This window comes from Notolepis coatsorum (genome assembly GCF_963971535.1).
Source record: "Notolepis coatsorum genome assembly, chromosome: 1".
Lineage (NCBI taxonomy): Eukaryota > Metazoa > Chordata > Actinopteri > Aulopiformes > Paralepididae > Notolepis > Notolepis coatsorum.
In genome coordinates this window covers 271,488,307-271,502,658 of record NC_140165.1, presented here as the reverse complement: position 1 = coordinate 271,502,658, position 14,352 = coordinate 271,488,307, and the positions used below count along the sequence as shown (strand labels likewise).

Below are 14,352 nucleotides of genomic sequence, written 5' to 3'. Positions count from 1 at the left end.
TGCTTGGACAAAGTTTGAATTTGGACTGGCAATTAATTTACTAATTAAATTACTAAATCCATTAGTAATTTTTTATTATCTTAATTTGATCAGTTAGTTCTGGTTAATTATATGCAGATATTGGTCTTAGCTTAGCGCTAGATGCAAAGAGATAATTTAACATGATTGAGTGAATCCGCAGGACATTACTGGAAAAGTATTTATGGATTAATCAATTCGAATTTCTTTAAAGGCCCATTCTGTGATTCAATGTAAACAAATGGGGTAGAAGTAGTAAAGACACGTTTCCATTCTTCTCCTTTCATATTTCAACAGATAAATGTTTGATAATATATTTACTGTATTTTGTGGACATTTGTTTGTTGGTAATGTTTGTAAACACTGGAGCAAAACAGATTTACAGGATTAAGAAAGTTTAGACAATTATGTGAATGTGATGTGAATATATGCAACAAACATACATGATATGGTGGGAAACAATATAATCAGGGACAGTCTTCCATTAAATCATCTGCAGGGGAAATGTTGCTTTCATTTACCTTATAAAAGGTGGAGAAAGACATCAAGACCATGTTATAATCCCACTGACAGCAGATATGGATCTAGTGAGATTTCCTGCTGCTGGCCTGACCCCTTCATTAGCCTGACCATGAATTATGTCTCAACACGTCTATGACCAGAGCAGCAGATAAGACATGTGCTAGCCTTAGCTGAGCCTATAGTCGGCCATATATCGAAGCTCCTCACGTGATCCATTTTAATATGCAGGGATGTCTCCCTTTCTAATGTGTACTGGTTGTCATATAATTTACAGTGTTAACGGAAGGATTGCAGAGCACAGTGGCCATGTTATGTACAATACACAATAAAAAGCCAAAATTATGTAAAAATAATGTAAGTTTCTTTCTGAAGTACAATATGGAACATGGTTCCTTGGAATTCATAATTTAGTAGTTACAAACCTGATGGGACCCACACAAATGCTACCATTTTGTAAGCAAAAGTCTTGCATAGCCAATAACTTTAAAGGGGACATGCATTATAAATGGATTTTTCAGTATTTACATGGTTTTATAGCAATAGGGGTTAGTATCAATGGGTCTGTGTCTCTAATTACCATATTGACTCATCAGTCTAGACTCGAGTCCACGAGATCTTCCCTCACTCAGCAGTTCTGATTTGACGGTATTCCTGGCGTGAATAGGGTACTGATCTGCAGTTAATGGTTGTAGGCAGGGAGCAGGGAACAAAATTAACTTGACTTACCAGCCATTTGGCTGGTAGATTTTTAAAAACTACCAGCCAGGCAGATTTTTTACCAGACAAAAATTAAAAATAGCTTTTTAGTATATCGCCATGTGTTATTATTACTATATAATACTCTCATATGCTATTTTCAATTAATATCATAAACAATATAAGGAATATTAGCATAATTTTGAGTGGACTGAAGGAATGAGTCAGCGTTAATAGTTTTAAATGCAAATCATTTATTGAAACATAGAAGTGGGGTCGGGGACACACACTGTTTCAACGCACCACCCCCGCATCATATTGTAGTCTAGTCTGTCTTCAAACTTCCACTCCTCTCGAAACCTTTTTATATTTGAATATCAACATTATCTGTGCATCCTCAGTTTACTACAATATACTCCTCTCCTGAGTCCTGACTAGTGACTTCATCGTCTTTCCAAACGCACGCACACACAGAGAAAGGGAGAGTGCCCCCCCCCCCCCCCATTTCCCTTTCCCCAGTCCACACCGTCTGCTGTTCTCTATGGCTCTGCCGCTGATCAGGATTAGCTTGTTAGCTTACACTAACATAACGTTCATTTCGGGCGATGTGGGCATAAAGGAATGGCGACGATGCAATGCATGTTAGATGCATTTGACCCGTTGTGAGAAGAAGAAAAAACCAGACTTATTTCGGCTCGCAAAATAGGCGCACTGCTGTGTAGCTCTGCTCTCAGGGAACAAACTTAACTTTTTTACTTACCAGCCATTTGGCTGGTAGATTTAAAAAACTACCAGCCAGGCAGATTTTTTACCAGCCATTGGCGGTTGGCTGGTACTTATTTTGTTCCCTGGTTGTAGGCATAGTGTAACCCTACACTTCCTCAAACGGGTTTTATCAGGCAGAGAACGAGCGTGAGACGGGACTGCAGAAGTGTGTAAATGTGTATGCGCCATCCCTCTCCCTCGTCGGACACACAAACAAACTAGACTGTGTGTGTGTCGGAGACGTAGGCATAGTGTAACCCGACACTTCCTCAAACGGGGTTCGACAGGCAGAGAACGAGCTAGGAGATGGAGGGACGTCGGGAGGGACTGCAGAAGTGCGTGTGTAAATGTGTGTGCCATCTCTCCCTCGTCGGGGACACACAAACTTGACTGCGTGTGTCGGAGACGCATCTCTCCTCTCTCCCTCGTCGGAGCATTACACACACAAACTTGACTGCGTGTGTGTCAGGGACGCATCTCTCCTCTCTCTCGCTTGCTCGTTCTCTCTCTCGTATGTATCACGCTGTGTGGGTGACTGCGCTTATGGGCGGAGCCCATCCAATAACAGCCTGAAATCCTGCGGCTGGAAAATGATGCTTTTGAGTACTCCATTAGAAATATAAAACAATGATTTTTTTTTTTTAATAAACCTTACAGATGTGTTCAATAGACTCTCAGGAATTGTGTAAAGTTGCCCAAATAGTGCAAGAAATTGCAATGCATGTCCCCTTTAAATATATTTGTTAACAAAATAACCATACGTGTCCATCTTTTAATTATTTTTTAATAATGGATATCCAATTTCTTTTTTTACAAAGCTCTTCCGACATTGACACAGTATTAAGGCAAATGTACTACACACTTCAAATGAAACACATTACCAGCCATTCAACTTTAATTTAATACAAATGTAGAATTGTATATTTATAGGTGGCATATTAATCCGTTAAGGATTTGTAATCGGCACAATGATTGCAGACAAGAAACAAAGACCCTGACAATGGTCCAGATTAAACAACCAGGTGCTACGCAGCAGTCACTCTGTTGCAGGGCTGGTTTAGAAAGTTCATTAGAGTCACACGGTGGTCCTGAACGTAGCTCAGGCTGTCCAGGCTCCGTGCTTAGACCAGGTCCTGTGGTGCGGATAGCGGCCCTTAGGTGATCTCTTTGAAAGCCCTCTTCTCCCCATACTTGTTCTTGTGTCTTCTCTTGAACCTAAGAGAGGAAGAGGAAGAAGAGAAAGGAAAAACGACAAAGAAAGAGATGAGAACAACAATAATGATACAGGCAGATAATTAACATGGGATGAATAAAAAACTGTTTAAATAAAAACAACCAGTCACTTTATCATCAGAATATTTATATACACATTGTTCTGCCTACAATATGGCAATTATTCTGGGTTAATATTCTTCTCCCGTGTACACAGGTTCATGTGTAAACATTTGTTTTATAAGTTAAATGAGTACATTTTAATCTTGGCAATTAACCTCTTAAGCCCTAGCCAAATTTTTTCTTCGCAAAAAAATACATACCCAAGTAAATGTAAGATTGCTCCACTTCTACAAGGTTAATTTGCATGTTATTGGTATCTAGGGACATCTATGGCCCTCAGGGAATGTATTCCCAGTATCAGAAATATTATGTTTGTTACTATGCTTGAGTAAATTGTAATGAACCAAAAAGGAGAATATCAATTATGATTATTCTAAGCAAATGCACAAAGGGCAGATGATTTACAGGGTTTTTTGTAGATGATACCGAATTTTGCCATCCGGACACATGCTATTTGAAATGTGAATATAGAATATCAGGCCTATAAATGACCTTATTATGGCCAAGTCATACATCTATGGATTGGGCCAAATCTCCTCTTTCCAATGGCAAGAGTTAAATGTGGATTTAGTACCACCAGGCACTCGTTAGAGGGCAGCAAAGACTGAATGAAATCTACTGTAAGTACAGTTACTTTTGTATAATGTCCATAGCTCTGCCATTCTTTTACCGGATTGCAATGCAGTTTTTTCCTAAACGTTCACAGAAAGGTAAAGAAACAATATACATTGTTTGTTTTTTTAATCCTCTTTTTCTCCACCCGATTTTTCTGTGCTTTTCCTCCCCTCCCAATTGAGTCGTTATGCCAATTCCCCCATCCCCTACCTGGTTGTTGTGCGCATGTGCACCCTACTGGTCGGTCAAGGGAGCCCTGAGGTCTACCACATGCTTCCTCCGACACATGCGGAGACAGCCAGCAGCTCTCTTTTCACCTGACAGCGCGGACTCTCATTGGTGAAGTGTAGCGCATGGGAGGTCACGCTGCCTTCACCACTTCCTGTCTTTTGCTGTGCAGGCGCCCTGAGCTGACCCGTAGGAGTCGCTGTCCACAACGCCAGATTACCACCCCATCGACTCCCCTCCCGCTAACTCAGCCAAACGAGTTAGTATGACGGCTGGCCCAAGCCGGAGGCAATGCCGACACCTGGATTCGAGACCGGAGTCTCTCGCATTTGTGACGAGCGCAATCTCCGCTGCGCCACACAGCCGCCATATACGTTGTATTTTATGGCAATAGCGTTCTGGTATACAAGATAAAATCAGCGTTCTGGTATACAAGATAAAATCACGTCAGAAATTACGCAAAAATTCTCGACTCCCGGAGTCAGCATTGCCTTGGCTTGGGCTGATCGCTATACTAACTCGTTTGGCTGGGTTAGGGGGAGGGAAGCCGTGGGTGGGAAACTGGCGTTGTGGACAGCGACGCTTACAGGTCAGGTCTGGGCGCTTGCTCAGCGGAGGCAGGACTTGAGGAAGGCAGCGTGACCTCCCACGCGTTACACTTCACCAATGAGAGCCCTCGCTGCCAGGTGAGAAGAGAGCCACTGGCTGTCGCCGCACGTGTCGGAGGAGGCGTGCGGATACTTCAGGGTTCCCTTGTACCGACCAGTAGGAGAACATGCGCGCAACAACCAGGTAGGGGAGGGGGGGGGGAGGAATTGGCATAACGACTAAATTGGGACGGGGAGAAAACAGAGAAAAATCTGAGAAAAAAAATTACGCAAAAAATGGTTGGACTTCCGTTGTCGGCGGCTGGTGTGAGCTGGGTGCGTTATTTTTTTTCCTAGCCGCTGACTGAAGGCTCTCTGATTGGCCACTTACTTACATGTTTGCCCAATCGCGTGACGAGCTGTGTCTTTTCCCATTTCCACGTCAAACAGCCTGCAAACTACCTGGCGTTCTATCGCCATGCTCTAAGACAAACTCTAACCTTAACCAACTTCGAAAGAGTGCCTAAGCTTAACCGTCGAAAGAACTTGCCGTCACGCTCTAAGACAAACTCTAACCTTAACCAACTTCGAAAGAGTGCCTAAGCTTAACCGTCGAAAGAACTTGCCGTCACGCTCTAAGACAAACTCTAACCTTAACCAACTTCGAAAGAGTGCCTAAGCTTAACCAGTGTAGAAACAGGCGTCGGCCAATCAGAGAGCGTCTCCGAGAAATGCGGCTAGGAAATAAAATAACGCGAGCTGGGTAGTGTAGTTTTATGAAATTTAGACATCCATCGAAAGCCATGGGACTCCTCTTTCTTAGGACTACAACGATTTCATGAGTGCTTCTCGCGTCTAAATTGTCTGTTTTCCGGTGCAATGTGCAGAGATTTTTACAAGCTCATATTTAGCTAATAACTTCATTGGTAAACAAACGTAGTGCTGAAAATATACACTTTGACTGCCGTTTTGATAGGGTTAGGGTCTTTACTATAGGCTACATTTGAAAAAGAAATGCAACATTACTTAATACGGACTGTATTGATCCATTTATGATGTGAAATAAATATTGTACCGGGCTGATCGGGCTTAAGAGGTATGTTCAGCATTTGTGATCACTGTCTGCTAAGTTGTTAAATAAGATAAGAAGAAGAAGTCCTTACTTGGCTCTCTCTCTTGGTTCTATTAGGTTTCTCTTCTGGAAGCTCTTGAAGCGGTCCTTGAGAACACTGCCCTCTGGCTGCAGCACCGTAGCATTACACATAGTGAAAAGAGGAAAAGAAAAGCCCAGACATGTCCAAGTTAGACCAAAGATCAAATAAAGAAGACTGACATAGAATTGCGCCACCCATATGGAATAGGGATGCAGTGAGACATGGGTAAATAATAGAGAATTTCAATCTGAAACCAAGACTCATAAAACATGGTAAAAATCAAAGCAAAGTGACTTAATTTCTCATTATACTGCATTTTAACACTTTGGTTGCCTTGGGTTAAATTAATGATATACCATAGGTTGCCGTCTCTATTTGTCTATGGAGAAGTACCCCTTCTTTGCATGGCTATAACTTTTTAAATTCTATTGCTACATTGCCATTATTAGGGCCCATTCAAAGTCCTATATGTATTGTTCATTGTGTAGCAACGTTAAACTTTTTCATTCACATATTCATAGTAAAGTATGGTCTAATGTATGTTTTCATCTCTTTCTGCAGCTTTCTCCAGAACGTGATCTATAGCCCCAAATGCATTATATTGATGATGCAATACAGTTTTATGGCAATCAGCGCGATATAAAAAATTCCAACTAGACGTACTTCTAGAAGTTACTACACGTCATCTGATGTTGACCGGATGGGCTAGGGGGCGTTTATAATTCCGTGGGCAGCGTTATACCAATCATCTAATGTGGGTCAAATGTTGATAATAGCAGTTAGTATCGAAGAGGGTAACGTTACACGCTGAAACTCACCCCAGTCTCCGCGCGCCGTTGGGCGATCATCGTCGAGTTGAAATCTTATCATTATGGGATGTAAATTTACCCGGTCCATCTCCAGCTTGTATAATGGTATATACGTCCAAATCATGTTGTTTATCGAGTTATTGGCAATCGATCACTGTGTAGTGTGACGAGCCAGAGTCGCGGGACCTATAGCGAGCGCCGGAAGTACTACGGTCGTCTAGGACAACCTCTATTCAACATCCTGTTTGGAGATTGCGCCGATCGGCCACCAGATGGCGCTCCTGAACCGCCAGAGAGCTCAGTGGGTCCTGCTGGTGGATCTCAGGCCAGCGGAGGGACATTATGAATCCGATCGCAGATTTTTGAAATATTGATATAAGGACGCTGTACAGCGTCCCCCGGCAACTTGAGCATGGCCAGCAATGACGTGAAAAGACGTTTCATGGCAGTCAAAGTGTTAATATACTATTATTATTATTATTATACTGTAGATCTAAATTTGTCCAATGATAGACTATTTCAGTGGAAATTCTCTCCTGCTATCTGTGACACTATTTTGCAAGGGCACCATTGCTGCATCCTGGGCTTAGTGCCGCCCAGGATGATTGTGATTGGTTTAAAGAAATACAAAACAAGCCAGAGTGTTTTTTCCACTATACCGAAATGATAATGGTTCAGCCAGACCTCTCTCCAGTGCTGGCACATCGTGTGGAGAGGTATAGCTATGAGAGACTACTTGTATCAGACCATATTGAAAGTATTTCAATATTTAGTATTTTAGTACTCGCAATCGGTAGTGAACAAATGGTATCGGTGTCTCCCTTGTATTTAACCTGTTGTCTAGATCTTTTTCTCATCAATCAGAGATCAGTTACAATACAAATTCTGCTTGGATATGAAAGAGATTCTCAGAGAACCAATTCTGTGAAATGTACAAGGAACCCTCTAACCATGTCTCTACCCTGGTGCATTATAATATTAAATGTTTACATTACGAATTGACCACAAAGCAGTAGAATTGTGCCACTGGTTTACCTTGAGTCTTCGCAGGGAGCCGGCCAACTCGTCACTCAGCTGGATCTCCAGATCCTGAGCCTCGAACCTGTAGAACACAAAACATTTATTTATTTACCACAGGGAAGATACAAGTCATGGTTTGGCAGCATTTTACTTCCAGTTAAAACAAATGACTGACTGAATTTTCCTCTGAAATTCATAAAATGCTTCGATATTAAAAGCCTATAAATGAATCATTAAATTAAACATCAAGCCAATAGTACATTTTGAATTGATTATACAATTCTGGTTTCAGTCCATCCAAGCATGTCCATGCTCATACTGGCCCCTACTATTGTCCATCACTTTTTGCACTATAGCGTGTAAGTATCATGTTTGAGGAAGTAAATTAAATCAGCAGTGTGTGGGTCTTCTATACCCTATCACAGCACATATGTAACCTGCGTGGATTTGAACCTGGGAACACAGGATCCACAGGGGGCCGCACTAACCAACGACAAGGGTCAGAAGCGTTCAACGGTGCTGGTTGACCATGACCGGCTTCAGTAGTTTACACATTTATAAATATATATATTAGGGGTAGAACGGTTCACAAAATCAACGGTTCGGTTCTTATCACGGTTCTGTGGTCACCGTCTTCGGTTCGGTTCGATATACGTTGTTTTTTTAAATGTAACACAAAAATGTAAACATGCTTCTCATTTATTTATAAAAAAAATTAAAAGATTTACAGCGGTTTGCCTTAAATAATGTTTGGCACACAAAGACCGAACCGACTGAAAAATATAGGCTACATTTGTCAAAGTATTAAATTTGTGCAAACAAACTAAATAATTAAACCTTTCTATTTTTGTGGCCACATTATAGACAAAGGCCATCAACAAAGTATGCATATGCTCAACCAGCACTAGACGTTCTTATCAAAAAGGAAAAGTCACAGAAAAGGTTATTAGTAGGGGTGCACCGATGTATCGGTCGGGTATCGGTATCGGCCGATAAGTGCCTTGTTGACTGCAATCGGCCTATAAGCTCGAATGTGCCGATGGCAGTAGCCGATAAATTCAGTCGCATCCTGCACAACGCCGGCCCCGCCCCAGTCCCCCACACACACAAGCTACTGTATCAAAGTTACTACTAAATATTCAACATTCTCTTTTGAGACTCCGCTTCAGACTCTTATCATTTGGCACTAAAAGCTAAACATTGTCACCGATATGGCTGTCCGCAACATGTCATTAATTGTGTACGCGAGGTGGTCGCTCAGTGACGACGCTAACATGAGCTAGGTTAGCTAGCATTAGCTACCGGGAGATGCAAGACTAACGTTACTGGTGAAAATGTGATTTGCGTTGGAATACTCCTTTGCCAACTTGCTGTACTTTGCTTGCAGGTCTGCAGCCATTATTGCTGGATTATGAATAGCCCCAACTTTAGCCAAGGTAACGTTATGGCTAAACCTTTAACAATAGTTAACGCTAGCTTTCGGTTAGCTGTTCAATGCTATTAATAACACAACTCCCCGTCAACACCCTCTCTCGGGAAGATGGCATTTAAGAAAGTATCTGCTGTTAAAATGACACAAACATTCGTTTTGTGGCATTAACGTTATATAGTTAGTGTTACACGTTCAATAACAAGCATATTATTTACCCGAAGATAGCAGTAAGCAAGGCATTACTCAGTTAGTCCGTTCATAGCTCAGTTCCATTCCGTTGCTCATTCCTTACCCAACTACCCATTCTGCAATCTGTTAATAAAGTTTTCAACCAGACAAATGTATAGAAAGGCTTTGTTTTATTATAACATTTGTTGCAGTAAAATCATTATGTCTCATTTGGTCATGCTGTGGAGCGCTGGTCGGCGGGCCGGGCAGCTAACGTAGCTACCAGCGTTTCCGTTAGCCGGTAATTACCGGTATTTGACCGGCAAAATATGTTGAAGTCCGAATATTTAAATCTCTCCGGTCTTAATGTCCGGTGAAAATAATTCCTCTAAGCACAATTTTATTATTTGAATTGTATTAAAATAGGCTAAAATTAAATAGCCTATGCGATGAACGAAACAATCATTACATTCGTTTCATTGTTGCTTCACTCTGATAAAGCGCGGATGGCGCCGCTCAGATGTGAATATTTTTTTTCTTTCTTTTTTTGAGCCTGTCTGGCCACCATAATAACGACAAACAGGTATACGAGCGAGAGAGAGAGATGGCCAAACAAGCTAAGCTTAACAAATATTTCATGAAACCAAGCACAAGCAGGTCTAATAATAATGACAACGAAGATGAGTCTACTGAAGTCACAGAGACCGCCGATGTCGTGGTGGCTCCTGCGGAAAAGAAACCGAAATGTCGAGCGTTCAGGCCCGAGTGGAAAGTAAAATTCTCCTGGCTGAGGTGCGATATTATAGTCTAGTAGTCTAGCCTATATGATGTACGAGAGATGACATTGATTGAACGTACACAAAGTACACTTTATTGATTGAACCACAAAGAGCATCCCCAGTCTGCTGCTACCGTTGCGAGCCTCGCAGACGTCCACCTTTTCCAATGGGGATATCAAAGTCGAACCAACGTTACCAGACGACCCCGCTGTTCTCGCAGGTACAAAACGGATAGGCACAACGAGAGATGGGGTGAGTGAGTGTTGACATTTTTTAATCATATGCAACTGTTGGTTGACTGCCGTGTCACATAGTAATGCATATTATTGATTATAACTAAATGTAGGCTATAATGAAATCAACAAATGCGTTACGCGCATGTGGCTCGTCCTCTCTGCATGTGGCGACGAGCTAGCAAACGAGGCAATGTGATGATCAACTACAGTTTGCTGTGTGTGAAGTTGAACATTATGATATGTGTGACATGTCTGATACAACGAGGTGAAGCGATGTCGACTCGAGATTCATCCGCTGATGGCGAAAATGATGGTCAATGGTCAGCGTTGTAGCCAATGAGTGTACCTTTCCAAAGATACCCCACGTGGGGGGGTACGAATAAGGGATCTAGGTGAAAGTTGATGACCGAAAACCAGAAGAATCACACTTCAGAATGAACAGCCGTGGATGAGGAAGTAGAGTACATAAGTTCAACTCAAGTTCAGACCTCTGTTACTCTCATTAGCACCAAAAGTGATTTTCCTTTTAGGCATTAGTAACTTCAGAATGTTATCTTTCTAGCATGAGACCAGGCTCATGCATGTGCTATAAGTATAAAGCAAAGTTTTGCAAAAAAAAGTATGCAGTCCTCAAGTTCAAGTAAAGAAAATTGCCATTTTCCTGGGTGCCTGTTAAGAGGTTAAAAGGAGACATATTATGGAACATGGGTTTTGTCTAGACTTTGTATGGATTTGACTTCAGTCTGAAATGTTATTTAGGTACAGAGGAAAAATGGCATATGTAGTCCTCGCAGGGAACAAAATAAACGTTTTGACTTACCAGCCAAGGTGGCTGGTAGATTTAAAAAACTACCAGCCAGGCAGATTTTTTACCAGCCAAAAATGATAAATAGCTTTTTAGTATATATTATTACTATATAATACTCTCATGTTCATATGGCTCCCAATTTTTTTTTACACGCCAGAGTGGCTGAGTAGCCTCTGTAATTTACCAGCCAAAGAGGAAATCTACACGCCATTGGCGCTGGGCGGGTGATAATTTTGTTCCCCGAGTCCTCGTCATTTGGCCAAAGGTTTGAAGTCTTCAGATTAACGAGCCTGAATTCAGAATTGCTTATCCCTCAATGATGTCACAATGGGATAAATTAGCTTTGATTTATCAATTAGCTGTGCTTTTTAGCTGTAACGATGACGTGGGAGACTTTACTGGAATCATTATGCAACCATGGTCACATTCTTCTGTAGTGTAGTCTTACAGTTTTGGATGTTGAGGTTTAAAGGTGCTACCGGTATATAGATAACATTTGTATGTAATCTATAAAAAAAGGGGAAAAAAGAAAATACATATATTAAAGAATTTCAATATATATATATATTGCTCGCCCACCCCCAAAAAAGTATAAATTAATTTATCATAAAAAAACGTTTGCGGGTCCAAAATGCTGTTTACATTTGCGTTGCATGTATCCCGTCCCTACTTCCCAATTCCCCAGGTGGGATGCACCTGATAAACAACATGCTGGTGCTCTCGTGAGACATCTAATGGCTATAGCACCTTTAATTTGAGGTTGATGTTAGGTCAAGTTAGGTCATATGTCATGTCATGTGTTAGGTCATGTTATGTTGATATGTTAGGTCATGTTATGTTAGGTCGATATGATATGTACAGATGTATATTAGTGTACAATGATGACTTAAGGTCAGTTTAATCTTTTTTAAATGAATTACACAGATGAAATGCACAAATCGATGCAGTTGGATCTTCAGATTATTCTCACTGAAGTGGGAGGAGGGGAGAGGAGGTAGATTACGTACTTTAGCCTGCCGAGGCGGCGTGGCTGGGACTTCTCTGCCTCCTGGTTGGCCTTGCGCTGTTTCTGTCTCTCTTTAGTCCTCTTCTCTCGCTGTTTGATGGAGGTCTTGATGGAGCGCAGCTGGAAGAGCTGCTGCCTGCGCTCTGTCGTCCGCTTGGCTGTCAGGCGCTCCTGCAACTGTGGGCGGGGGAGGAGATGGTGGGGGTTAGCATGTGGTAGCAGCCAGTTCTAGATTTATAAAATTTAAAAAAATTTGCAATTTTTTTTTTTCAATAAATGATAAAGGCATCAATCAAATTTCTATAGCGCCTTTCATAGAACCCAAGGTCGCTTCACAATAAGGACAAAAAATAGGGCTATGGAAGTTTATATATTAAAAAAAAAGGGGGGGGGGATGAGGGCAGGTAAGGGATAATGGACATAATCTAAACTAACTGATGGGGAAAGCCTTGGTGAAGAGGTGTGTTTTAAGAGCAGTTTTGAAGGTGTCCAGGGTTGGGGCGTTCCAGAGGGTAGGGGACGCCACACTGAAGGCTCTGTCCCCAAAAGTCCGTAACCTGGTGCGAGGGATGGAGAGGAGACCTAGATCAGAGGATCGTAGGTTCCGGGATGGAGTGTGCTGGTGGAGGAGATCAGACAGGTATTGGGGGATGAGGGCATGGAGGGACTTGTAGGTGATGAGCAGGAGTTTGAAAGTGATGCGGAACTTGACTGGGTGGGAGCCAGTGGAGGTGGATGAGGGTGGGGGTGATGTGCTGCCAGGGCTTGGTGTGACTGAGAACCCTGGCAGCTGAGTTCTGAACATACTGGAGCCTGTCCAGGGCTTTGCTGGGTACCCCGAACAGGACTCCGTTGCAGTAGTCCAACCGGGAAGTGATGAATGAGTGGATCAGGCTCTCAGCCACATAATCTGAGAGTGAGGGTGGGAGACGAGATGTTTTTGAGGTGGTAGAAGGCAGACTTTGACAGGATTTGATGTGGGAGTGAAATTAAAGTTAAATTGCTATAGTTATATATTATGGATGCACAGATATGAATTTTATACCGATATTTGTGCCCTGGCAAAAAAAAAGAATTCCTTTCTATTTTTACGATGTTCTCTCTCTCTTAAATGGTACTGTACACTGGCGCCTACGTAATAGAGCATTCAAAGCAGCTGCTCCACCACTATTGAACTTGGGGTGCAAACGTGTGCTTTTGCACCCCCACTTTTTGATCACATGAAAAATATGATATATCTCCCCCCAATATATAAATCTAACCATAACTACGTAATTTCAATCAAATTAATAATACTCAATGACACTTAATAGCAAGTTTTTATGTTTCCAAAGATTGTGTGACCCCCCACATTTAATGGTTTGATCCAGTGCCTCCCACGGAGCGTATGGGGGAGGCAGCTGTTTTGAATGCCTCGTTCAATGAAAAAAAGTTCACCGGCTCGATATTGGATAACATTCGCTTTGTGAGGATTATTCTTCGGCGTGCTACACCAAAATGGAGCAAATCATTACGTAAGTCGAACACTGTGACTGTATACTAAATGCGCAAAAACAGATTGAAACTGAAACCGCTGTGCTCTACTGGGGCTATTGATAGCGTCAATATTGCAGCTGTCGCGTTAGCGTTACCTAACCATTAGCTAGTGCTGGCTTTAAAGTCCATGTTAGCTTGCTCGGCAGACAGTGAAGTGATGCTACTGTAATGTATAGCTACGTCGTGCCTAGCTAGCGTTAGCTAAAAGAGCCCTCGCAGTGAATATTTCATGTTGACGTGGTCAACGTGGTGGAATGGTTGTTGTTGTTGTTGCTAGTCCGTTCACATCCCCAGCAGCAGTAGCAAGTTGCTACTGCTGCTGGGGATGTGAACGGAGGTGCTTCGGGAGGATCGGGAAAGTTATTATTATTATAGTAATTGGCTATCATACTGCAATATAAACTGAGTTTTATAGTGAAAAGAGCAGTTTTATTAGTCAAGATTGAAGGCTCTATATTGCAGGAAATTGCACATACAGGTGATCATTAAATGTAAAAAAAATCTGCCGTGGAGGGGGTTGTGCCGGACACCCTCCAAACCACCCCATGCCTGTCTTGCACACCCAAAAAAGCAACTATAACTAGGCGGCCATGGTACTGTATATTTGTATGTCTTTTTTGTTTTGATTAATTGAAAAT

General features: G+C 42.0%; 1 protein-coding gene across 1 annotated transcript in view; it reads right to left on the bottom strand.

Moving 5' to 3' along the window:
• Positions 1-2,771: 2,771 nt before the first annotated feature.
• The window catches only part of nop53 (NOP53 ribosome biogenesis factor), a gene marked incomplete at its 5' end in the record, with an annotated part of 48,108 nt that continues 36,527 nt past the window's right edge, over positions 2,772-14,352 (bottom strand). Inside the window, 4 exons of the mRNA XM_084314885.1 lie at positions 2,772-3,216; positions 5,930-6,006; positions 7,765-7,831; positions 12,180-12,355. Coding sequence (XP_084171011.1) covers positions 3,156-3,216; positions 5,930-6,006; positions 7,765-7,831; positions 12,180-12,355 — 381 coding nt within the window. The 3' untranslated portion in view covers positions 2,772-3,155. The remainder of the gene's footprint in view (positions 3,217-5,929; positions 6,007-7,764; positions 7,832-12,179; positions 12,356-14,352) is intronic.